Source organism: Musca autumnalis, unplaced genomic scaffold (assembly GCF_047663935.1).
Source record: "Musca autumnalis isolate F117 unplaced genomic scaffold, ASM4766393v1 scaffold_1, whole genome shotgun sequence".
NCBI lineage: Eukaryota > Metazoa > Arthropoda > Insecta > Diptera > Muscidae > Musca > Musca autumnalis.
This window is the reverse complement of record NW_027411644.1, coordinates 23,300,738-23,321,873: the sequence shown is the minus strand read 5'-3', so window position 1 is coordinate 23,321,873 and position 21,136 is coordinate 23,300,738. Positions and strand designations below refer to the sequence as shown.

The 21,136-nt window shown below is 35.6% G+C and overlaps 1 protein-coding gene across 12 annotated transcripts in view; it reads right to left on the bottom strand.

Annotated features, from left to right (window-relative positions):
• Jupiter (microtubule-associated protein Jupiter) overlaps window positions 1-21,136 on the bottom strand; it is a 363,629-nt gene that overhangs the window by 21,147 nt on the left and 321,346 nt on the right. For all 12 annotated transcript variants that reach the window (XM_073969974.1, XM_073969998.1, XM_073969909.1 and 9 more), the window contains one exon: window positions 356-486. In XM_073969974.1, coding sequence (XP_073826075.1) covers window positions 356-486 — 131 coding nt within the window. The remainder of the gene's footprint in view (window positions 1-355; window positions 487-21,136) is intronic.

Below are 21,136 nucleotides of genomic sequence, written 5' to 3'. Positions count from 1 at the left end.
AAAAAAGTAGAAAATAAGACAAAGAATTCTTAATGAATTGTTTTTTGTTTTTTAATTTCTATTCAGTTTTAATGAATTAAAATTAAAAGAAAACATTATAAAAAAATTAAAAAAATATCTTTGAGACAAGCAAAACATTTGTATTTACACTTTAAAGAAAAAAAAGAGAATATAGGTATATGGCAAGGTTTTTTTTTCGTTTTGATGTCAAAGCCTTATACACATTTAAATAAAAGAGGTTTACAAAGCATTTATATTTGTTTATTAATAAATATTTATATAGCATAAAATGTGTTAAAATATGTATTTAAAAAGTTGTATGAAATGATATTCAAATGATTCATTCATAACATACCATTATTTTTAACAATATCCTTTTCACATGAGAATATGTTTGATTGCATGTGATTTTTGACATTGCGTGGAGTTTGTGGCAAATCACCTCCGAAAATGTCACTGGTGCCACCACCTGGAGGTCTCAAAACCCTGAAACAAGAGGAAAACAAAATTAAAATTAGATTTCATTCAAAAAGAGAAATTAATATTTTCCTAATTATTATACATTTACAATGTGCTGTATTAAATCCAGTGGGTTTACACTGTAAATTTCATTGCATATTTAAAATAAATCCTCATAAAAGAGGTTACCCGGCAAAAAGTTCTTATATAAACATGCTATTAGTTCCCTAGTTATATTTTATGGCATGTTTACATTAAAACGGCTATTAAATTTGTTATTTCTATTGAATATGTGAAAAAATAAAACATTTATTTTCCTAAAAATATTTTTGGTCTGTTCCAGAACTCCAAGAATCTACAACATTTTACTAATATTTTCGATAACATAAAGGAAAAATTGTTATCGTAGTAAAAATGTGTAGATTCTTGCAGGTTCTGGAACAGGCATTTTATTTTTTCCTTTTTTCAAAAATAAAACTGGGGCTGGATTCTTAATCTATGAAAATTTTAAAACAAAAATATTTGCTTTACAAATGCTTTGTTCCAGAACCTGCAAGAAGCTACTATTTTTTTACTACGATAGCATTTTCCCTTTATGTTATCGGAAAAAATAGTAAATATTAGTAGATTCTTGCAGTACTGGAACAGACCAACTACGTTTCGTTTGACATTTATTTCCTTTATAAAAGTTTTCATTTCATATTTTCATAGAACAAGAATTGAGCCCCTGTACTATTATCTAACTGTATGAAACGGTTTACATGATCGCTTAGCACATGTTTTCATAACTAGTTTTAAATTAATTGATTTGATTTAGAGAGCATTCTGTGGCTGTTTCTCTGCCATTTTATTTGATTGTAACATCATCTGCCAAGTTTTGAAATGTCTCATAAATTCCAATCAATTAACTTCACATTCTCTGGGACAAGTTCTTAACGGTGTGACCATCTCCTAATGATGAGAATATAATTAGAATGAACGGGAATAATTAGAATTTGGCTGGCGTTTTCAGTATTGTCGAATAACAACTTAGTGTAAGTCAACTTCGTTAGATTATTTAATGCTACAGGAATAATGTGAAATGATTCAATGCGATAAATACAAACTACTTTAGATAACGCGATTCTATTTTTAGCTCAATGACATGTGAGGCATTTAAAGAATGTTTAACCACAACTGGGGAAAAATTACGGTCTGTGACTCGAAATCAGTTATTCGGTTGAACTCACGACACCAGGGAAAATATATGGGGACTTGGAACGTAATAGATAAAATAACATATATATGGTTTTTACGACCATGAACATTGTTGTCACAACCATAAACATTGTTGTTACAACCATACTGTTTGTAATTTGGTATAGAAGTTTCTATTACTCTTAGGATGTTTGGTACTGCAAATGGACTATATCGGTCCACGTTTTGATATAGTCCCCATAGAACGGTACCAACCGATTTTCGGTATTTTTAAGGTTTTAAGGTTTTAAGGTTTTATCACACCCAAATGGCTGAAATTTGGTACTTAGTCTTCATTTGGGGTATAAAACTTTTCCCCAGAATTTTGTCGGTATAGGTCCACTTCTTCATATTGCCCCCATAGAAATGTACCTCCTGATTTTCGGTATTTTGAAGGGTGTGGCCTCAATATTAATCCGACATGGCTGAAATTTGGTATTTAGTCTTTGTTGGTCGTATAAAACTTTCCAACTGATATTTGTGGGTATAGGTCCACGCCTTCACATAGCACCCATAGAAATGTACCTGCCGATTTTCGGTATTTTGAAGGTTGGGGACTCAATATTCCTCCGAAATGGCTGAAATTTTGAAGGTTGGGGACTCAATATTCCTCCGAAATGGCTGAAATTTGGTATTTAGTCTTCGTTGGTCGCATAAAACTTTTCCCCCGAAATGTGTACCTACAGGTCGTCGCACATACGGGTAATATATGCCAAAAGTTGATCAAAACTCAACATATAAAAATCGCGTTTTTAAAAACAAACTATTGGTAAACAGTCACCTGACCCTTTACCCCTTTCGCTATGACCATCCGCAACTATCTGCGGTTAACCAATTCAAAGCAGCAGCCGATTGACTTCAGCTATAATGAAAGCAAAAAAGCACATGTTCAAATATTATAAAATGAAGTGAAAATTGAAATATAAATATTTTCGCGAAAATTTATAATTTTCAAGGTTTTTTGTTTTTGTATATTCTCCGAACAAGATAAGCTTATAAAAGTTCTAAATTGTTTGTGCAGCTTCACTCTTTAATAATGGTGGTACGTCTCTTCCTTCATGCATATTTTTTATGATAATTTTTAAGATAACTCAAATTTCAAAAGTGAGAAAGTGCATGATGCGAACGTTTGCGGACCATAATTACTTTTGGTGATTTATGCACTGAAGTCTCCAACATTAGATCCAATCTTAATATATTGCGCATATTTGCGCCATTCTGAAAAAATCTCATTTTTATCAACTAAAACCATTGAAATATTTAAATATGGAAGTATTTAAGAAAAACATTTACAAAATAGAAATATATTTTGGTTCCAGCGTTCGCCAAATCTACTTATTTTATTTGTACTCATGTGTATTAGAGGTCATAAAAATCGCCAAAGATAATTGTTTTTGCATATTCACTATTAGTTTATTGAGATACATCCCATCATTCATAGATATCTTTTATGATAACTCAAATTTCAATGGTGAAATACTACATGATGCGAACGTTTGCGGACCATAGTTACTTTTGATGTTTTATGCAAGATTCTGCAGATTATGCTGATTCAAAGATAATACGCTACGCACAGTTGCGCCAATCTGAAATAATCCTATTTTTCTCCACTGCAATCATGAAAACCTTTAAATTTGTTTCTGGAGTTAAATTGGAATAATTTATGTAAAGCAATTTTAAAAAAATTAAAAAAATATTTTGGCAACGTTTGCCAACACTAATTTTTGATCTGTCTTATAGCCGGGGCTCTTATTTATCAGACTAAATCAAAACTTTTGATAAATGTTTGCGCCATTCGGAAAAATCACTGGTTTTTCTGAAGTAAAATTTAAATAATTTATGTAAAACAATTTTATAAAAATTACAAAAATATTTTGGCAACGTTTGCCAACACTAATTTTTGGTCTGTGTTATAAGCGGGTCTCTTATATATCAGAATGTATCATAACTTTTGATAAAAGTTTGCGCCATTCCGAAAAATCACGTTTTTTCTGATGTAAAATTGGAATAATTTATGTAAAATAATATAAAAAAATATGTTGGCAACGTTTGCCAACACTAATTTTTGGTCTGTGTTATAAGCGGGTCTCATATATATCAGAATGTATCATAACTTTTGATATAAGTTTGCGCCATTCCGAAAAATCATGTTTTTTCTGAAGTAAAATTGGAATAATTTATGTAAAATAATATAAAAAATATTTTAGTAACGTTTGCCAACACTAATTTTTGGTCTACCTTATTAGCGGGGCTTTTATTTATCAGAATGACTCATAACTTTTGATATAAATTTGCGCCATTCCGAAAAATCACGTTTTTTTCTCATATAAAAGTGGAGTAATTTAGAAATAATAATAGAAATAAAAAATCGAATGGATATATAACTATATAAATCTTGAACCAAAATTGACACACTGTTTTCTGGTCTCGTTCTGGATGCATGTACCGATTTTTAGCTTGATCGGATATATATTGCGCTTTTAGTGCATTATTTACCTCATATCCGATGCTAATATATAAATGGGAGCTATATCTAAATCTGGACCGATTTTCATTATTTTCTACAAAAATAGTCCTTGGACCAAAGATATGATTTGTGCAAAATATTATATCAATCGGATTATAAATGAGGGTTTTAGGAGTTTTAATCAACTTTTAACATACATTACTCCTATGTGCGTCGCCTTCACATAGCCCAAATAGAACGGTACCTCCCGGTTTTCGGTATTTTGAAGGTTGTGGCCTCAATATTAATACGACATGGCTGAAATTTGGTATTTAGTCTTCATTGGTCGTATAAAACTTTCCAACTGATATTTGTGGGTATAGGTCCACGCCTTCACATAGCACCCATGGAAATGTACCTGCCGATTTTCGGTATTTTGAAGGTTGGGGACTCAATATTCCTCCGAAATTTTCACCTGATATTTGTGGGTATACGTCAACCCCTTCATATTGCCCCCATAGATATGTACCTTCCGATTTTCGGTAGTTTGAAGGTTGTGGACTCAATATTCCTCCTGAAATTTGGTATTTAGTCTTCACTTGGGGTATAAAACTTTCCCCCCGAAATTTGTAACTACAGGTCCACGCCTTCATATAGCCCCCATGGAACGGTACCTCCCGATTTTTGGTATTTTGAAGGTTGTGGACTCAATATTCCTCCGAAATGACTGAAATTTGGTATTTAGTCTTCGTTGGGCGTGCAAAACTTTCCACCTGATATTTGTGGGTATAGGGCCACGCCTTCACATAGCCCCCATAGAACGGTACCTCACGGTTTTCGGTATTTTGAAGGTTGTGGCCTCAATATTAGCCCGACATGGCTGAAATTTGGTATTTAGTCTTCTTGATATTTGTGGGTATAGGTGTACGCCTTCATATTGCCCCCCATCGAAATTTACCTGTCGATTTTCGATATTTTGAAGGTTGTGGCTTCAATATACCACCGAAATGGCTGAAATTTGGCACTTAATCTTCATTTCCCTCTAAATTTGTCGGTATAGTCCACGCCTTCATAGAACGGTACCTCCCGATTTTCGGTATTTTGAAGGTTGTGGCCTCAATATTCCTCCTGAAATTTGGCTGAAATTTGGTATTTAGTATTCGTTACCCGTATAAAACTTCCCTGTGGTAAGGGTGTTATGTGTTAGTGCATTTGTGAGTAACATGCCTAAGGAAAAGAGATAGACCCACAGTTCCTTCTAGGGATATGCATAGAATCACTTTCTGAGTCGATTTATGCATATCCGTCCGTCCGTCCGTTCGCAACGTACAGGTCGCATTTATTGTTCGATTTGGCTGAAAATTGGGCAAGATCATTTTTTTAGCCTAATGAAGAACGCTATTGCTTTTGGTGAAAATCGGTTCAGATTTGGATATAGCTCCCATATATATTTTCGGCCGATTTAAGGTATTTGGTGCACCAAACACGCTATATCTGTCCAATTTTGATGAAATTTGGAATGTGTTACGGAATTAGGTCTAAAGATAAATGTGCCAAATTATATCAAAATCGGTTCTGAGTTGGATATAGCTCCCATATATATTTTTGGCCAATTTTTGGTACGAAACACGTTATATATGTCCGATCTCAATGAAATATGGAATGTGTGACGGAATTTGGTATAGAAATATGTGTGCCAAATAATATCAAAATCGGTTCAGATTTGGATATAGCTCCCATATATATTTTCGGCCGATTTGAAGTATTTGATGCACCAAGCACGCTGTATCTGTCCAATTTTGATGAAATTTGGAATGTGTGACTGAAGTCGGTCTAGAAATAAGTGTGCCAAATTATATCGAAATCGGTTCAGATTTGGATATAGCTCCCATATATATTTTCGGCCGATTTGAGGTATTTCATGCACCAAACACGCTGTATCTGTCCAATTTTGATGAAATTTGGAATGTGTGCTGGAATTAGGTCTATAGATAAATGTGCCAAATTATATCAAAATCGGTTCAGATTTGGATATAGCTCCCATATATATTTTTGGTCGATTTTTGGTATTTGGTGCACGAAAGACGTTATAAATGTCCGATCTCAATGAAATTTGGAATGTGTGATGGAATTTGGTCTAGAAATAAGTGTGCCAAATTTGATCGAAATCGTTTCAGATTTGGATATAGCTCCCATATATATTTTTGACCGATTTTTGGTATTTGGTGCACGAAAGACGTTATATATGTCCGATCTCAATGAAATTTGGAATGTGTTACGGAATTAGGTCTATAGATAAATGTGCCAAATTATATCAAAATCGGTTCCGAGTTGGATATAGCTCCCATATATATTTTCGGCCGATTTTTGGTATTTGGTGCACGAAACACGCTGCATCTGTCCAATTTTGATGAAATGTGGAATGTGTGATCGAATTAGGTCTATAGATAACTGTGCCTATTTATACCAAAATCGGTTCAGATTTGGATATAGCTCCCATATATATTTTCGCCCGATTTAAGGTATTTGGTGCACCAAACACGCTGTATCTGTCCAATTTTGATGAAATTTGGAATGTGTGACGGAATTTGGTCTAGAAATAAGTGTGCCAAATTATATCGAAATCGGTTCAGATTTGGATATAGCTCCCATATAAATTTTCGGCCGATTTGAGGTATTTCATGCACCAAACACGCTGTATCTGTCCACTTTTGATGAAATTCGGAATGTGTTACGGAATTAGGTCTATAGATAAATGTGCCAAATTATATCAAAATCGGTTCAGATTTGGATATAGCTCCCATATATATTTTTGGTATTTGATGCACCAAACACGCTGTATCTGTCCAATTTTGATGAAATTTGGAAAGTGTTACGGAATTAGGTCTATAGATAAATGTGCCAAATTATATCAAAATCGGTTCAGATTTGGATATAGCTCCCATATATATTTTCGCCCGATTTAAGGTATTTGGTGCACCAAACACGCTGTATCTGTCCAATTTTGATGAAATTTGGAATATGTGCTGGAATTAGGTCTATAGATAACGGTGCCAAATTATATCGAAATCGGTTCAGATTTGGATATAGCTCCCATATAAATTTTCGGCCGATTTTTGGTATTTGGTGCACGAAACACGTTATATATGTTCGATCTCAATGAAATTTGGAATGTGTGATGGAATTTGGTATAGAAATAAGTGTGCCAAATAATATCAAAATCGGTTCAGATTTGGATATAGCTCCCATATATATTTTCGGCCGATTTTTTGTATTTTGTGCACGAAAGACATTATATATGTCCGATCTTAATGAAATTTGGAATGTGTTACGGAATTAGGCCTATAGATAAATGTGCCAAATAATATCAAAATCGGTTCAGATTTAGATATAGCTCCCATATATATTTTCGTCCGATTTAAGGTATTTGCTGGACCAAAGACGCTATTTATGTCTAATTTTGATGAAATTTGAAATGTGTGACGGTGTTTGGTCTAGAAATACATATACCAAATTATATCGTAATCTGTTCACATTTGGATTTTTTTGCTATACAATATACCTTTATTCGAGGCTTCGCATAAATTGAATGCCTCTCTATGAAATATTTTGTCTATAGGAGATCTAAGGGGTGACATGTTGCCTAGCTGGCCTACCCTTGAATTTCGTTACGAGGTTACTTAAGAGATATTGATTAATCTGTCAATGACTACATAGCAAGATGTGTATTTATAGGAAGAGTTTATAGGAAAAGTCATCTCCGGTGAATTTTTGTATGGGAAAAGTCATCTCCGGTGAACTTTTGTATAGGAAAAGTCATCTCCGGTGAACTTTTGTATTAAAAAATTCATCTCCGGTGAACTTTTTTATGGGAAAAGTCATCTCCGGTGAACTTTTGTATGGGAAAAGTCATCTCCGGTGAACTTTTGTATTGGAAAATTCATCTCCGGTGAACTTTTGTATTAGAAAATTCATCTCCGGTGAACTTTTGTATTAAAAAATTCATCACCGGTGAACTTTTGTATGGGAGAACTTATATATCTTGTAGACCACCTTCAAAAAATTTTCTTCAATGGAAAAACTACATTTATCGGATGCTTTTACATACGTCAAAACTTCATGGAATGTGAATCCGCAGTAGAACTGTGTCTTAATGCGGGTCCGTCTATTATATCTCTTTAATCATTATGGACTGCTGGTTTTTGTTTTATACCTAAAGACATTTATTATATCTACAGAAGTCCATTGACCTGTTGCTATAATTAAAACAGAATTATGACTCATTTCATAAAACCCCTCCGCTATAACGTCTGCTAAATTTGTAGAATAAAATTAAGCTGGACATGCAATACCGACTGACGGCTGACTGACTTGGCGGCTCGTCTAAGCTCTATCTAACGATAAAATCTTTATCGCCATTAATGTGTCCAAGAAAATTTGTAAAGAAAAAAAAAAAAACACAAAATGCAACCAGACACATGTTGCTGCGCGCTTAGATGGCCATTAGACACCTCTCTAATGTAACCACAACCACCACCATCATCACCACCTTAGCCAATGGAGAAAAATATTAGCCAAGACAATTTAAAAATACAAAAATAAAATGTTAAACGACACGTAAAGATATCGTAAATTAAGAATTAGACACAAAAGTGCAGATAGAAAGAGAAGAGGAAATACTCATTATGAATGCTTAGTTGGATGTCATAAATGCGGGTTAGCGGAGGGGTTCAAGAGGAGAAACATTTTAGGGACATGTGTGTGTACTATTCTAATTGTTATATCTTATATAAAAAATTGCGTTTTTCAATAAATCATGTGTTCGTAATTTGGCTGGAAATGTAAGCCCTCTATTAGCCTGCATGTTTTTTCCATGGTATTTTTGTGTCAAACAATATGAGTAGGTCAAAGGTTATGTTTGATCATTTACCGAGCAGTCATAATGATTGGACATAAGAACTTATACCATGACATGAGGATAAATTTAAGCATGAATGAAATAATAGAAGCCGAACTGCTTTAACTGTGTGAGAAAAAAATATGCCAAACAGGCAGGCTAAGGCTGCGAATGAAACTGCCATGAGACACATTAACTGATTGTTGGCTTCACCCAATTCAAAACCAGTAAGGAAAGGATCAAAGTCGGGCGGGGACGACTATATGATACCCTACACCACTGTGAATAGGTAAAATATATATGGGAGCTAAATCCAAATGTGAACAGATTGCGATATAATTTGGCACATATATTTCTAGACCAAACACCGTTACACATTCCAAATTTCATCAAAATTAGACATACATAGCGTCTTTGGTACATAAAATACCTTAAATCGGCCGAAAATATATATGGGAGCTATATCCAAATCTGAACAGATTTCGATATAATTTGGCACACTTATTTCTAGACCAAATTCCGTCACACATTCCATATTTCATTGAGATCGGACATATATAACGTGTTTCGTGCACCAAATACCTTAAATCGGGCGAAAATATATATGGGAGCTATATCCAAATCTGAACCGATTTTGATATTATTTGGCACACTTATTTCTAGACCAAATTCCGTCACACATTCCGTATTTCATTGAGATCGGACATATATAACGTGTTTCGTGCACCAAATACCTTAAATCGGGCGAAAATATATATGGGAGCTATATCCAAACCTGAACCGATTTTGATAAAATTTGGCACATTTATCTATAGACCTAATCCCATCACTCATTCCAAATTTCTTCAAAATTAGACATACATAGCGTCTTTGGTGCACCAAATACCTTAAATCGGGCGAAAATTTATATGGGAGCTATATCCAAATCCGAACCGATTTCGATAAAATTTGGCACACTTATTTCTACACCAAATTCCGTCACACATTCCGTATTTAATTGAGATCGGACATATATAACGTGTTTCGTGCACCAAATACCAAAAATCGGCCGAAAATTTATATGGAACCTATATCCAAATCTGAACCGATTTTGATATAATTTGGCACATGTATCTATAGACCTAATTCCGTAACACATTCCAAATTTCATCAAAATTGGACAGATACAGCGTGTTTGGTGCATCAAATACTTTAAATCGGCCGAAAATATATATGGGAGCTATATCCAAAATCTGAACCGATTTTGATATAATTTGGCACATTTATCTATAGACCTAATTCCGTAACACATTCCAAATTTCATCAAAATTTTACAGATACAGTGTGTTTGGTACATGAAATACCTCAAATCGGCCAAAAATATATATGGGAGCTATATCCAAATCCGAACCGATTTCGATATAATTTGGCACACTTATTTCTAGACCAAATTCCGTCACACATTCCATATTTCATTGAGATCGGACATATATAACGTGTTTCGTGCACCAAATACAAAAAATCAGCCGAAAATATATATGAGAGCTATATCCAAATCTGAACCGATTTCGATATAATTTGGCACAGTTATTTCTAGACCAAATTCCCTCACACATTCTATATTTCATTGAGATCGGACATATATAACGTGTTACGTGCACCAAATACCTTAAATCGGGGAAAATTTATATGGGAGCTATATCCAAATCCGAACCGATTTCGATAAAATTTGGCACACTTATTTCTACACCAAATTCCGTCACACAATCCATATTTCATTGAGATCGGACATATATAACGTGTTTCGTGCACCAAATACCAAAAATCGGCCGAAAATTTATATGGGAGCGATATCCAAACCTGAACCGATTTCGATATAATTTGGCACATTTATCTATAGACTTAATTCCATCACTCATTCCATATTTCATTGAGATCGGACATATATAACGTGTCTCGTGCACCAAATACCTTAAATCGGGCGAAAATTTATATGGGAGCTATATCCAAATCTGAACCGATTTTGATATTATTTGGCACACTTATTTCTAGACCAAATTCCGTCACACATTCCATATTTCATTGAGATCGGACATATATAACGTGTCTCGTGCACCAAATACCTTAAATCGGGCGAAAATTTATATGGGAGCTATATCCAAATCTGAACCGATTTTGATATTATTTGGCACACTTATTTCTAGACCAAATTCCGTCACACATTCCAAATTTCATTGAGATCGGACATATATAACGTCTTTCGCGCACCAAATACCAAAAATCGGCCGAAAATATATATGGGAGCTATATCCAAATCTGAACCGATTTCGATAAAATTTGGCACACTTATTTCTAGACCAAATTCCGTTACACATTCCAAATTTCATCAAAATTGGACAGATACAGCGTGTTTGGTGCATCAAATACCTCAAATCGGGCGAAAATATATATGGGAGCTATATCCAAATTTGAACCGATTTTCACCAAAAGCAATAGCGTTCTTCATTAGGCTAAAAAAATAATCTTCCCCAATTTTCAGCCAAATCGAACAATAAATGCGACCTGTACGTTGCGAACGGACGGGCGAACGGATATGAATAAATCGACTCAGAAAGTGATTCTATGCATATCCCTAGAAGGAAATATGGGTCTATCTCTTTTCCTTAGGCGTGTTATATACAAATGTACTAACACATAATACCCTTACCATAGGGTGGTGTAGGGTATATAGAGTTCATTAAAATGCTTTGCTTAAATTGAAAACAAATCGCTAATGATTTAAAATCTGCAATAATTCTACCAACATATAAGTTCCAGATGCCTTGATTTCCATAGAAGTTTCCTTAATTTTCCATGGCAAATTTTGCGATTTGTTTATTTGGTTTATGTCGTTTTTTTTTTAATTGTGGTAATAACAGTAATTTTCAATTGCATAGTCTTTTTTTCCACAGCAAGTGTCATAACATTATAGTTGGCCCTAATTGAAAACCCCCCCCTGCCTAACCATAGCTAAAAAATTATACATTATGATGTACACACAATTTAGTTGGCAAAGAAGAGGAGGTATGGTAAATTTACAATTGACATGCAATACCAACAACAAGAAGTTACATCTTCTCAGGCTAAAACACTGATTGATCAAACACCAACAACAACAACAAATTCCCAGAGGCATCACTCAGTATCATACATTAGGCCACCTTAATACATAAGACGAAGAAGAAGACGAAGAGAAAAAACAGCAATGTAATTATTTTTCTTCTCAATGAAATAGGTAAGCAGTTTGATGCAGATCATACCCTCCTCCAGCATCACACCCCCAGACAAACACCACGGTACTGCATCAAAGGAGTTTTTGCCACAGTGTACCACCACTCTCTTGATTGCAGAGCCATCATCATTTACAGCATCAAGCACCATACCCCATATTGTCTGTCTGTCTGCCTGTCCTCATCATCATTTAGTATTATAGGCTCCACGAGCGGCACTTGGTGTTGGTGCCATTATAGATTCGAATGGATTAGAGCCAGACAATTGGCTTCCTAAAATATAAAATCTGCAACACTTCAATGCCAATTCTTTTTTTTTTCCAAGTTATTGCCAATGGAGAAGTAGTTGTATGACTGAGTTGTTGCTTGGCTAGCGGTTATTTAACCAAGAAAACACTTGGTTCGATGCAGAACTATCAGCCACCGTTATATTTTGTTTTTGTTTTTTCTTTTTTAACTTTGCAATTCATTTTGGATGGCTAACAATGTTTGACATTTGTATTTTGGCACTTGGCAGAGGAGTGGGGGGATTTAAAGCCAGGCAAATGTATGGAGATGTAGAAAAATAGACAGTTGATCGGTTAAGCGGTTTAATTTGCACAAAAGATCTGGGTAAAATATTCAAAACCCTCACTCACAGAGAAGAAACATTGTTGAAACAAACATATTCTGAGATACAAATATAGGGGATTATCATGAATGAAATTTCCCCGTGAGTTTTGTCTTTCCGCCGTTGCAACTTAAGGGAGAAAGTGAAAAAATCAACGGGGAATTGCCGTTCATGATAACCCCCATAGTATTGTAAATATGTGAAATATATATTGTTGCAGCAACCATATATTTTGTGTCAAATACCATACTAAAACAAAATATATGATGACTCCTACAATATATTTTTTCATATTTACAATATTTGTTCTCAAAATATATTTGCTTCAACAATATTCATTTTCAGCACGGTGTTAAAGCCAAACAAGTGCATAGAGATGTACACAGAAAAAATTTTTAGCCATTTGAAAATAAAATTCAAAGATTCAATCAAAAATTTATTGATTTTCCGGCGATAAAAAAATTGTCATATTGACAAAATTCAATAAAATTATTTGATCACAAAGTAAAAATACAAATGATAAATTATTTCACCTATTGACAAAAATATTTATCAAAATATTCCACATTTTGCTTGATATGTCAATATTTGCAATATTTTATCAGTTCAATATAAAAAATCGATAAATATTTTAGTCAATATTAAAATTTTATTGCATCAAATAATTTTACGAATTTTGTCAATATGATAATTTTTTTATCGTCGATGTTTTTCTGTGTAGAGAACTAGACAGTTGATGAAGCGGTTAACCGGTTTTATTTGCAAAATGAATCTAAGAAGAGATTCTCCAACCACACACTTTCAAGAATCTTCGATCATAAAAGCTCAACTCCAACGAGAAATTAATTAAAATGAAAATGATATTCGCACTAACGGACAAAATTTAAAAAAAAAGAAGTAATATTGTTGAAGCAAACATATTCTGAGAGCAAAACAGGGTATAGTAAATATGAAAAATTATATTGGAGGAGCCATCATATATTTTGTGTCAAATGTCATAATGGCAAACATTTTCTGAGAGCAAAATAAGGGTATTGTAAATATATGAAAATATATATTGTTACAGTAATCATGTACAGAAAAGCTTTTGTAGGTGGTCTTTGGAATACCGATAAAATATCGTAAGAGATTTTCTATCTTCCCGAAGATCATTGGAAAATATTCCCCATCCTGTAAAAGACCTATTAAAAGCACTATTAGAAATTCTGCAATTGTAGAAGACCTTTTGAAGATCAATAGAGGCACGCTGGAAGATAGTCTATGCTATGGATGATTCTGCAAGATATTCCACTTTTAGAAGACGGATAGTTGGTAATCTATCCAATAGAAGACCATTGGAAGATCTATAGAAGATCTTTAGAAGATCATACATTCTACAGAATACTGTTGAAAAATGTTCTACACTATAAAATTCCGTTTGGAGGTTTACTAACGTATATGAGACCTTTTGAGGGCTTATATAAGATCGTTTGAAGATCATCTATTCTACAGAAGAACTTCATAAGATTTTCTATCTAATAAAATACATTTACAAAGCTGCTGTCGCATATTAGATCGTTGGAAGGTCTACAGACGGCAGTTGACGACTTTTGTATGCTATAGAAGATCGTTAGAAGATCTACTTTCCTATAGACCATTAGAAGATATTTTATTCTACAGAACATGACAGAAGATTGTTTGAAGAACTTTTATACTACAGAAAACCCGCTAGAAGACCATCGGAAGATATATAGAAAAGAGTAAAAAGATCATATATTCTAAAGAATGTCGTTGAAAGATCGTCTATACTAGAGAAGACCGTTAGGAGGTCTGCCATCGTATAGGAAACCATTTGTGGGTCTTTAGGAGACCGTAAGAAGGTCTATAGAAGATCATTGGAAGATTTATTATCCTAGAGAACATCTTTAAAAGGTCTGCTATCGAAAGGAAATCGTTGGTAGATCTAGAGAAGACCCTAAGATACTTTTCGTAGAACAAGACCTTTACAAGATCTTCTGTCGTATAGGTGATCGTTGGTAGATCTAAAGTAGGCAATTGAAATATCGTTTTCCCGATAGAAGAATTGTAGAAAGCCTTTTGTCGTATAGGAGATCATTGATAAATCTAGAGAATACCATTAATATCTCTTTCAACCTATATAAGGCCCTTGGAAGATTTTCTATCCTATCGAACACCGTTAGAAAATATTCTATTCAATAATATATCCTTAGAAGGTATGCGCTATCGTTTATGAGACCTTTGGTAAGTCACTTAAAATGTCTTCTATGCTATAATGGGCTGCTCCAAGATTTTCTATCCTAAAGAAGACCTTTATAAGGTCATCTGTTGGATAGTAGATCGTTGGTAGAGATGGAGAAAACCTCTGAAATAGTTTTTTATCCTCTGGAAGCCCGTCAAAAGGTATATCCTCCTGTATTAGCTTGTCTGAAGGTATTTTATGCTACAGCAGACTTTTAGAAGATCTTCTATTCTAGAGAAGCATTTTCTTTCCGTAGAATGCCGTCAGAAAGTTTGCTATTGTATATGAGACCTTTGTTAGGTTCGCTAGAATGTATAATATTGTATAGAAGACTTCAGAAGGTAATATGGAAGCATTCTTTCCAATAATATACCCTTAGGAGGTCTGCTGCTATCGTTTATGAGCCCTTTGGTAGGTCCTTTGAAATGTCTTCTATGCTATAATTGACTGTTGCAAGATTTTCTACCTTGTAGAGGGCTTTATAAGGTCATCTATTGGAAAGGAGATCGTTGGTAAGCCTGGGGAAAACCTCTGAAATAGTTTTTTTTTATCTTCTAGAAGCCCTTTAGTTCGTCTGAAGATATTTTATGTTACAGAAGCCTGATAATAGTACTTCTATCCCAAAAATTCTTCTCTTTTTTCATAGAATGGCATCAGAAAGTTTGCAACCTTTAGTATGCCCTCTACCAGGTTTTCTATTATATAGAAGACCTTCAGAAGGTCGTATATATATCGTAGTTATGTCTATAGACGACCGTTGAAATTTATTTTAACCTATAGAAGACCGTTAGATGTCCAATAAACGGCTGTTGGAAGGTCTTTTACCGTGGGGATATTTTTTAAAAGTCTATAAAAGCCTGTTAGTACGGATGGTATTGTTTAGGGGACTGTCAATAGAATCTAATATTCTAAAAGTGGCCCTTAGAAAGATTTTAGAGGCATTTTAAAGGTCTTCTATCCCACATAATGCTGTTGGAAGATGTGGTAACATAAAGAAGACTAGTAGTGCGATTCTCGGTAACATTAAAAGGCAAAATTATGAATGAAAAGTTCAAATAAAAGTTGACAACACTGTTGCTATCGGCAGAACTTTACGAATAATATCGTTAATTCCGAAATTATAAGCATTTTTATTTTACCGACATTTTCGGTAACTCAAAAAAAAAAATGAGTTAGGGAATCGCACTATAGGTCCAGAATAACCCTCAGTTTCACTCAGACGATTCGAAACCAAATTCGTTCGAATTACGACCAAAGCTCTGGTTTTTGAGAAATATTTAAATTAGTTTTGTTTTCAATAAAAAAATCCAATAACCGGAGTTTAATAGTTCTTCGAACGAATTTTATTTCGAATCGTCTTAGAGAAACATTTTTTTATCTATAGAAGTCCACAAGATTTATACAATCCCAGGGCAGCGGGTTCTTTCGTACCGGATTGACCCGGAACAACACAAAATCATCGTTCCGGCCAGCGGCTGCCACCTCAGTGTACATATGTTTGTATTTGTTTCGTTTTTCTGTGTTGGGAGCAGCATATCCCGGAATGCCTGCTTCGAATTCTTTTGGTCCATGCCGGGATGGAGAAAAACCCAGGACCAATATATCTGTGCTCAGTTTGTCACATCCGCATCTTCACCCACATCCAACCTTCGGTGAGATGCAATAGATGTCAGGAGTGCGTGCATCTAAGGGATTGCTCTGGACTTGTCCACGTAAGGGAGTACGACAGGGACTATGTTGCTGCATGCTGCGTGAACACAGTCCCCAGTGAGTCGTCGTCGGATTACGAAACTGCCTCGTCTGACTACGAAACTCCCCCGCAGATCCCTCGACAACAACCGAACACGCAGCCTTTAACACCAGCCGTTGTTGTCCCAATCCCAGAGAATGCATCCTTTTTGCAATTTAATTGCAATGGACTCCGAGGTAAGATCGAGGAAATAGTAGATTTCATGAGTCGGAAGAACATCAAGGTCGCGGTGGTGCAGAAAAGTTCGAACCAGAAGTGGAGGTGGGGGATTAGCTTTCTTATTGCACCAGTCTGTCCAATACAGACCTATCTCGCTTGAGCCTGTCTCTAATGACCCGTACATGGAATGTATGGGGGTAGCAGTCAGGTGTGGAACTGCCGAGATAGAGTTGCTGAACGTATACATCCCGCCGAGAAATAGCTGTATCTCAGATTATAGGCCTGACATTAGCCCGCTCTTGGAAGGTTATAATCGTCTGGTCCTGGGGAACAGAGAATTGCCCAATCCTTCTGATGTTCGGGTAGCGGAAAGGACGTTCCGAGATATCATCACTGCTGCAGCCGCCGCTCGCCATATCCCTGCTGGTCGAATACCCGAAGTAAGACCAAACTTCTCAGCCTAGGCGATGGGATTAGCAAATGAGCGTGATGAGCTTTGTCGTGCCAACCCCAATGACCCCAGAGTCAGGGAGCTGACACTGGAAGTTAAAAGGCTGGTCGGCGAGCATTATCGGAACAAATGGTTAAATCATCTGAAGAGCTGCAACATTGGAGCCGGTATAGGTGAATTGTGGGCAACGGTTAAGTCACTCTCGAACCCTGGAAAAAAAGGAAGATAGGACCTCAGTCGCGTTTGGCGACGTTACGTTGACTGACCCGAAGAAGTGCGAAATTAATTTCAATCGACAGTTTGTCGAGCATCCCGAGAGTGACAGGGCGAAGAGAAGAGTATTACGTCGCATCAGATCTCTTCCTGCCGAGTATGAACCACCACAGTTTACAATGGATGATGTTGCCAATGCCATCAAAAACGCTAAATCATCCAAAGCGTTGGGCCCTGATGGAATCTCCATGGTAAAGCTGAAGCAGCTGGATGTGCCGGGATTGGAGTATCTCACTAAAGTTCTCAACTTGTCGCTAGCCACCCTCGTTATTCCCGAAGTCTGGAAAATGGGCAGGGTGGTCCCACTACGGAAGCCAGGCAAGGATACCAGCAAAAGTGAATCGTACTGGCCGATTTCGCTTTTGTCGCCCGTAGCAAAGACACTTGAGGCCTTACTCCTCCCCAGTATCAGAAATAGCTATCAAGTTGCCGATCATCAGCATGGATTCCGTAAGCAGCACAGCACGACAACAGCGCTGCACGCCATTACCACATATATCTGTCAAGGACTTAACCAGAGACGACCTTGCGATAGAACAGAGATGGTGGCGCTTGACTTATCAAAAGCCTTTGATACAGTCAGGCACTCCACGCTATTTGAGGACATTGAGCAGACAACCATCCGGCCAAGCTTGAAACCTTGGATAGTCAACTATATGTGAGGACGCCAGTCTTACGTGGAATTCAGGAATAAGAAGTCCAAACCCCGTAGAGTGAAACAGGGAGTCCCACAAGGTGGGGTGATATCTCCGGAACTCTTTAACCTCTACCTCTCCTGTATTCCAGCCCCTCCAGAAGGCATTGAGATCGTAACGTTCGCAGATGATTGCACGATCCTGGCGTCAGGTACCTTCCCTGATGATATCTGTGAGGGACTGAACTCCTATTTAACCGATCTTACCACCTTTTTCCACGCGAGGAATATCTACAGCCACTCTGTTCACCATATGGGCGGCGCAGTTTGGAAGATAGTTGAGCGTCGTGGTCGACGGTAGCAGAATTCCGACCACAAACTGCCTCAACATTTTAGGGGTCACATTCGACACCACTTTCACGTCGTCCGCGCATGCCACAGCTATCTGCGATAAACTGAAATGTAGGAACAAGGTCCTCAAGTCCCTAGCCGGCAGCACTTGGGGTGCAGATAAAGAAACCTTGCTGATCACATATAACGCGATAGGTCGGTCTGTGGTAAGCTATGCGGCTCCAGTCTGGTCCCCGAGATTATGTGATACGAATTGGAAAAAGATTCAAACTTGCCAGAATGCCGCCCTGAGAACAGCAACAGGGTGCCTCCTCAAATCTTCAGTGGACCATCTACATGAGGAGGCAAAGACTCTTCCAACAACACAATGAGATGCTTTCGTCGCAGTACCTGCTTGGATGTTACCGTGTGAGCCATCCCAATCACCATCTTGTGGGTAGGAAGGATATCCATGCTCTAGAGGGTGAAGTCCAACGATACAGGAGAGAACCCCTAGATCAACAAGCATATCAAGCATGTTTGAATAGCATTCACACGGACGCAGTTGCCAAGGCCTTAAGCAATTATAGTGTGAATAAAGTCCTCGAAATACATCCCCCATCTATTGCAGCTGAGGAGGGTCAGCTGCCACGACAAAATAGAGTAGTTTTGGATCAACTACGCTCGGGATATTGCAGTCGCCTAAATTCTTATTGGGCGGAAATCGACCGCGCCGTGCAAGACATCTGCCCAGTCTGCGGCATGGGGCCGCACGACACAAAACACCTTTTCAACTGCCCCGCCAGACCCAGAGCCAGATTGAACAGAGGAACGATCATACAAACATAATAAAAAACACTGTTACAAGAACAACAAGATTTATATCAATCTAAGTAAACGGGGTTTTCGAGTAATCGAAATCATAGACGGTCTCCTATCAAATCAATTAATCGGATTTTCTAATAATCGATTCTGGGTAATCCTGAACCAAAATCTATTTAAGCATTTTCCCAAAATGCTGCATCATGCAAATGTTGAAAAATCACAAACTCAACAGTAACTTCAATCATATTTGCGCCATCATCACCAACCACTGACTGGGTGCTAAAAAAAAACTCCTGCAGTCAGAGAAGCACAGCTGTCGTTTGTTCCAATAACATTTTGTTGGAATGACTTGGCATGAAGGTAAAATTTGATGCAGCAGATTTGTGATTTTTGTTTTCCCAAAACAAAAAAATCGCACAGATGTTAATTTTGGTTTTTAGCTTCTTTGGCTGGAGGTGGTTTATTCCATTCATTGAATAGTGGTAATAAAATTTAATGTAGACTATCTCATGATTATCATAACAACTGCTGCTGCTGCAGTGCAAAAGTCTCCGGGCAGCCAAGGTAGCTTAGGTACAAATATTGGTAATATATAATTTGCACTAAAAGCTTACAATTTTCACAAATGTTATGGATTTTTTCGATGGTAATATTTGGAGGGGATTGATTTTTGTTTAAACAAGCATTTTTTGTTTCTTAAATAGATTCAAAGCTTGGATTATCATCAAAACGATTCTGATTATTATTTGCAATGCGGAGATGGATAACAGTGGGTAGTAGTTTTAGATTTCGAGTAAACAATATTTTTCGAAATACTCAAAAAAATCTTTAAAAATCCACGCTTAAAAAATATTTTTCAAAATACTCACAAAAATTCTTTAAAAAATTCACGCTTGAAAAGTATTTTTCAAAACAAAAATTCTTTAAAAAATTCACGGTTGAAAAGTATTTTTCAAAACAAAAATTCTTTAAAAAATCCACGCTTGAAAAATATTTTTTAAAATAAAAATTCTTTAAAAAATATTTTTCAAAATAAAAATTCCTTAAAAAACCGCACTTGAAAAATATTTTTCAAAATAAAAATTCTTTAAAAAATTCACACTTGAAAAATATTTTTCAAAATAAAAATTCTTTAAAAAATCCACGCTTGAAAAATATTTTTCAAAATAAAAATTCTTTAAAAAATCCACGCTTAAAAAATATTTTTCAAAATACTCACATAAATTCTTTAAAAAATCCACGATTGAAAAATATTTTTCAAAATAAAAATCTTTAAAAAATTCACGCTTGAAAAATATTTTTCAAAATAAAAATTCTTTAAAAAATCCACGCTTGAAAAATATTTTTCAAAATAAAAATTCTTTAAAAAATCCACGCTTGAAAAATATTTTTCAAAATAAAAATTCTTTAAAAAATCCACGCTTGAAAAATATTTTTCAAAATAAAAATTCTTTAAAAAATCCACGCTTGAAAAATATTTTTCAAAATAAAAATTCTTTAAAAAATCCACGCTTCAAAAATAATTTTCAAAATAAAAATTCTTTAAAAAATCCACGCTTGAAAAATATTTTTCAAAATA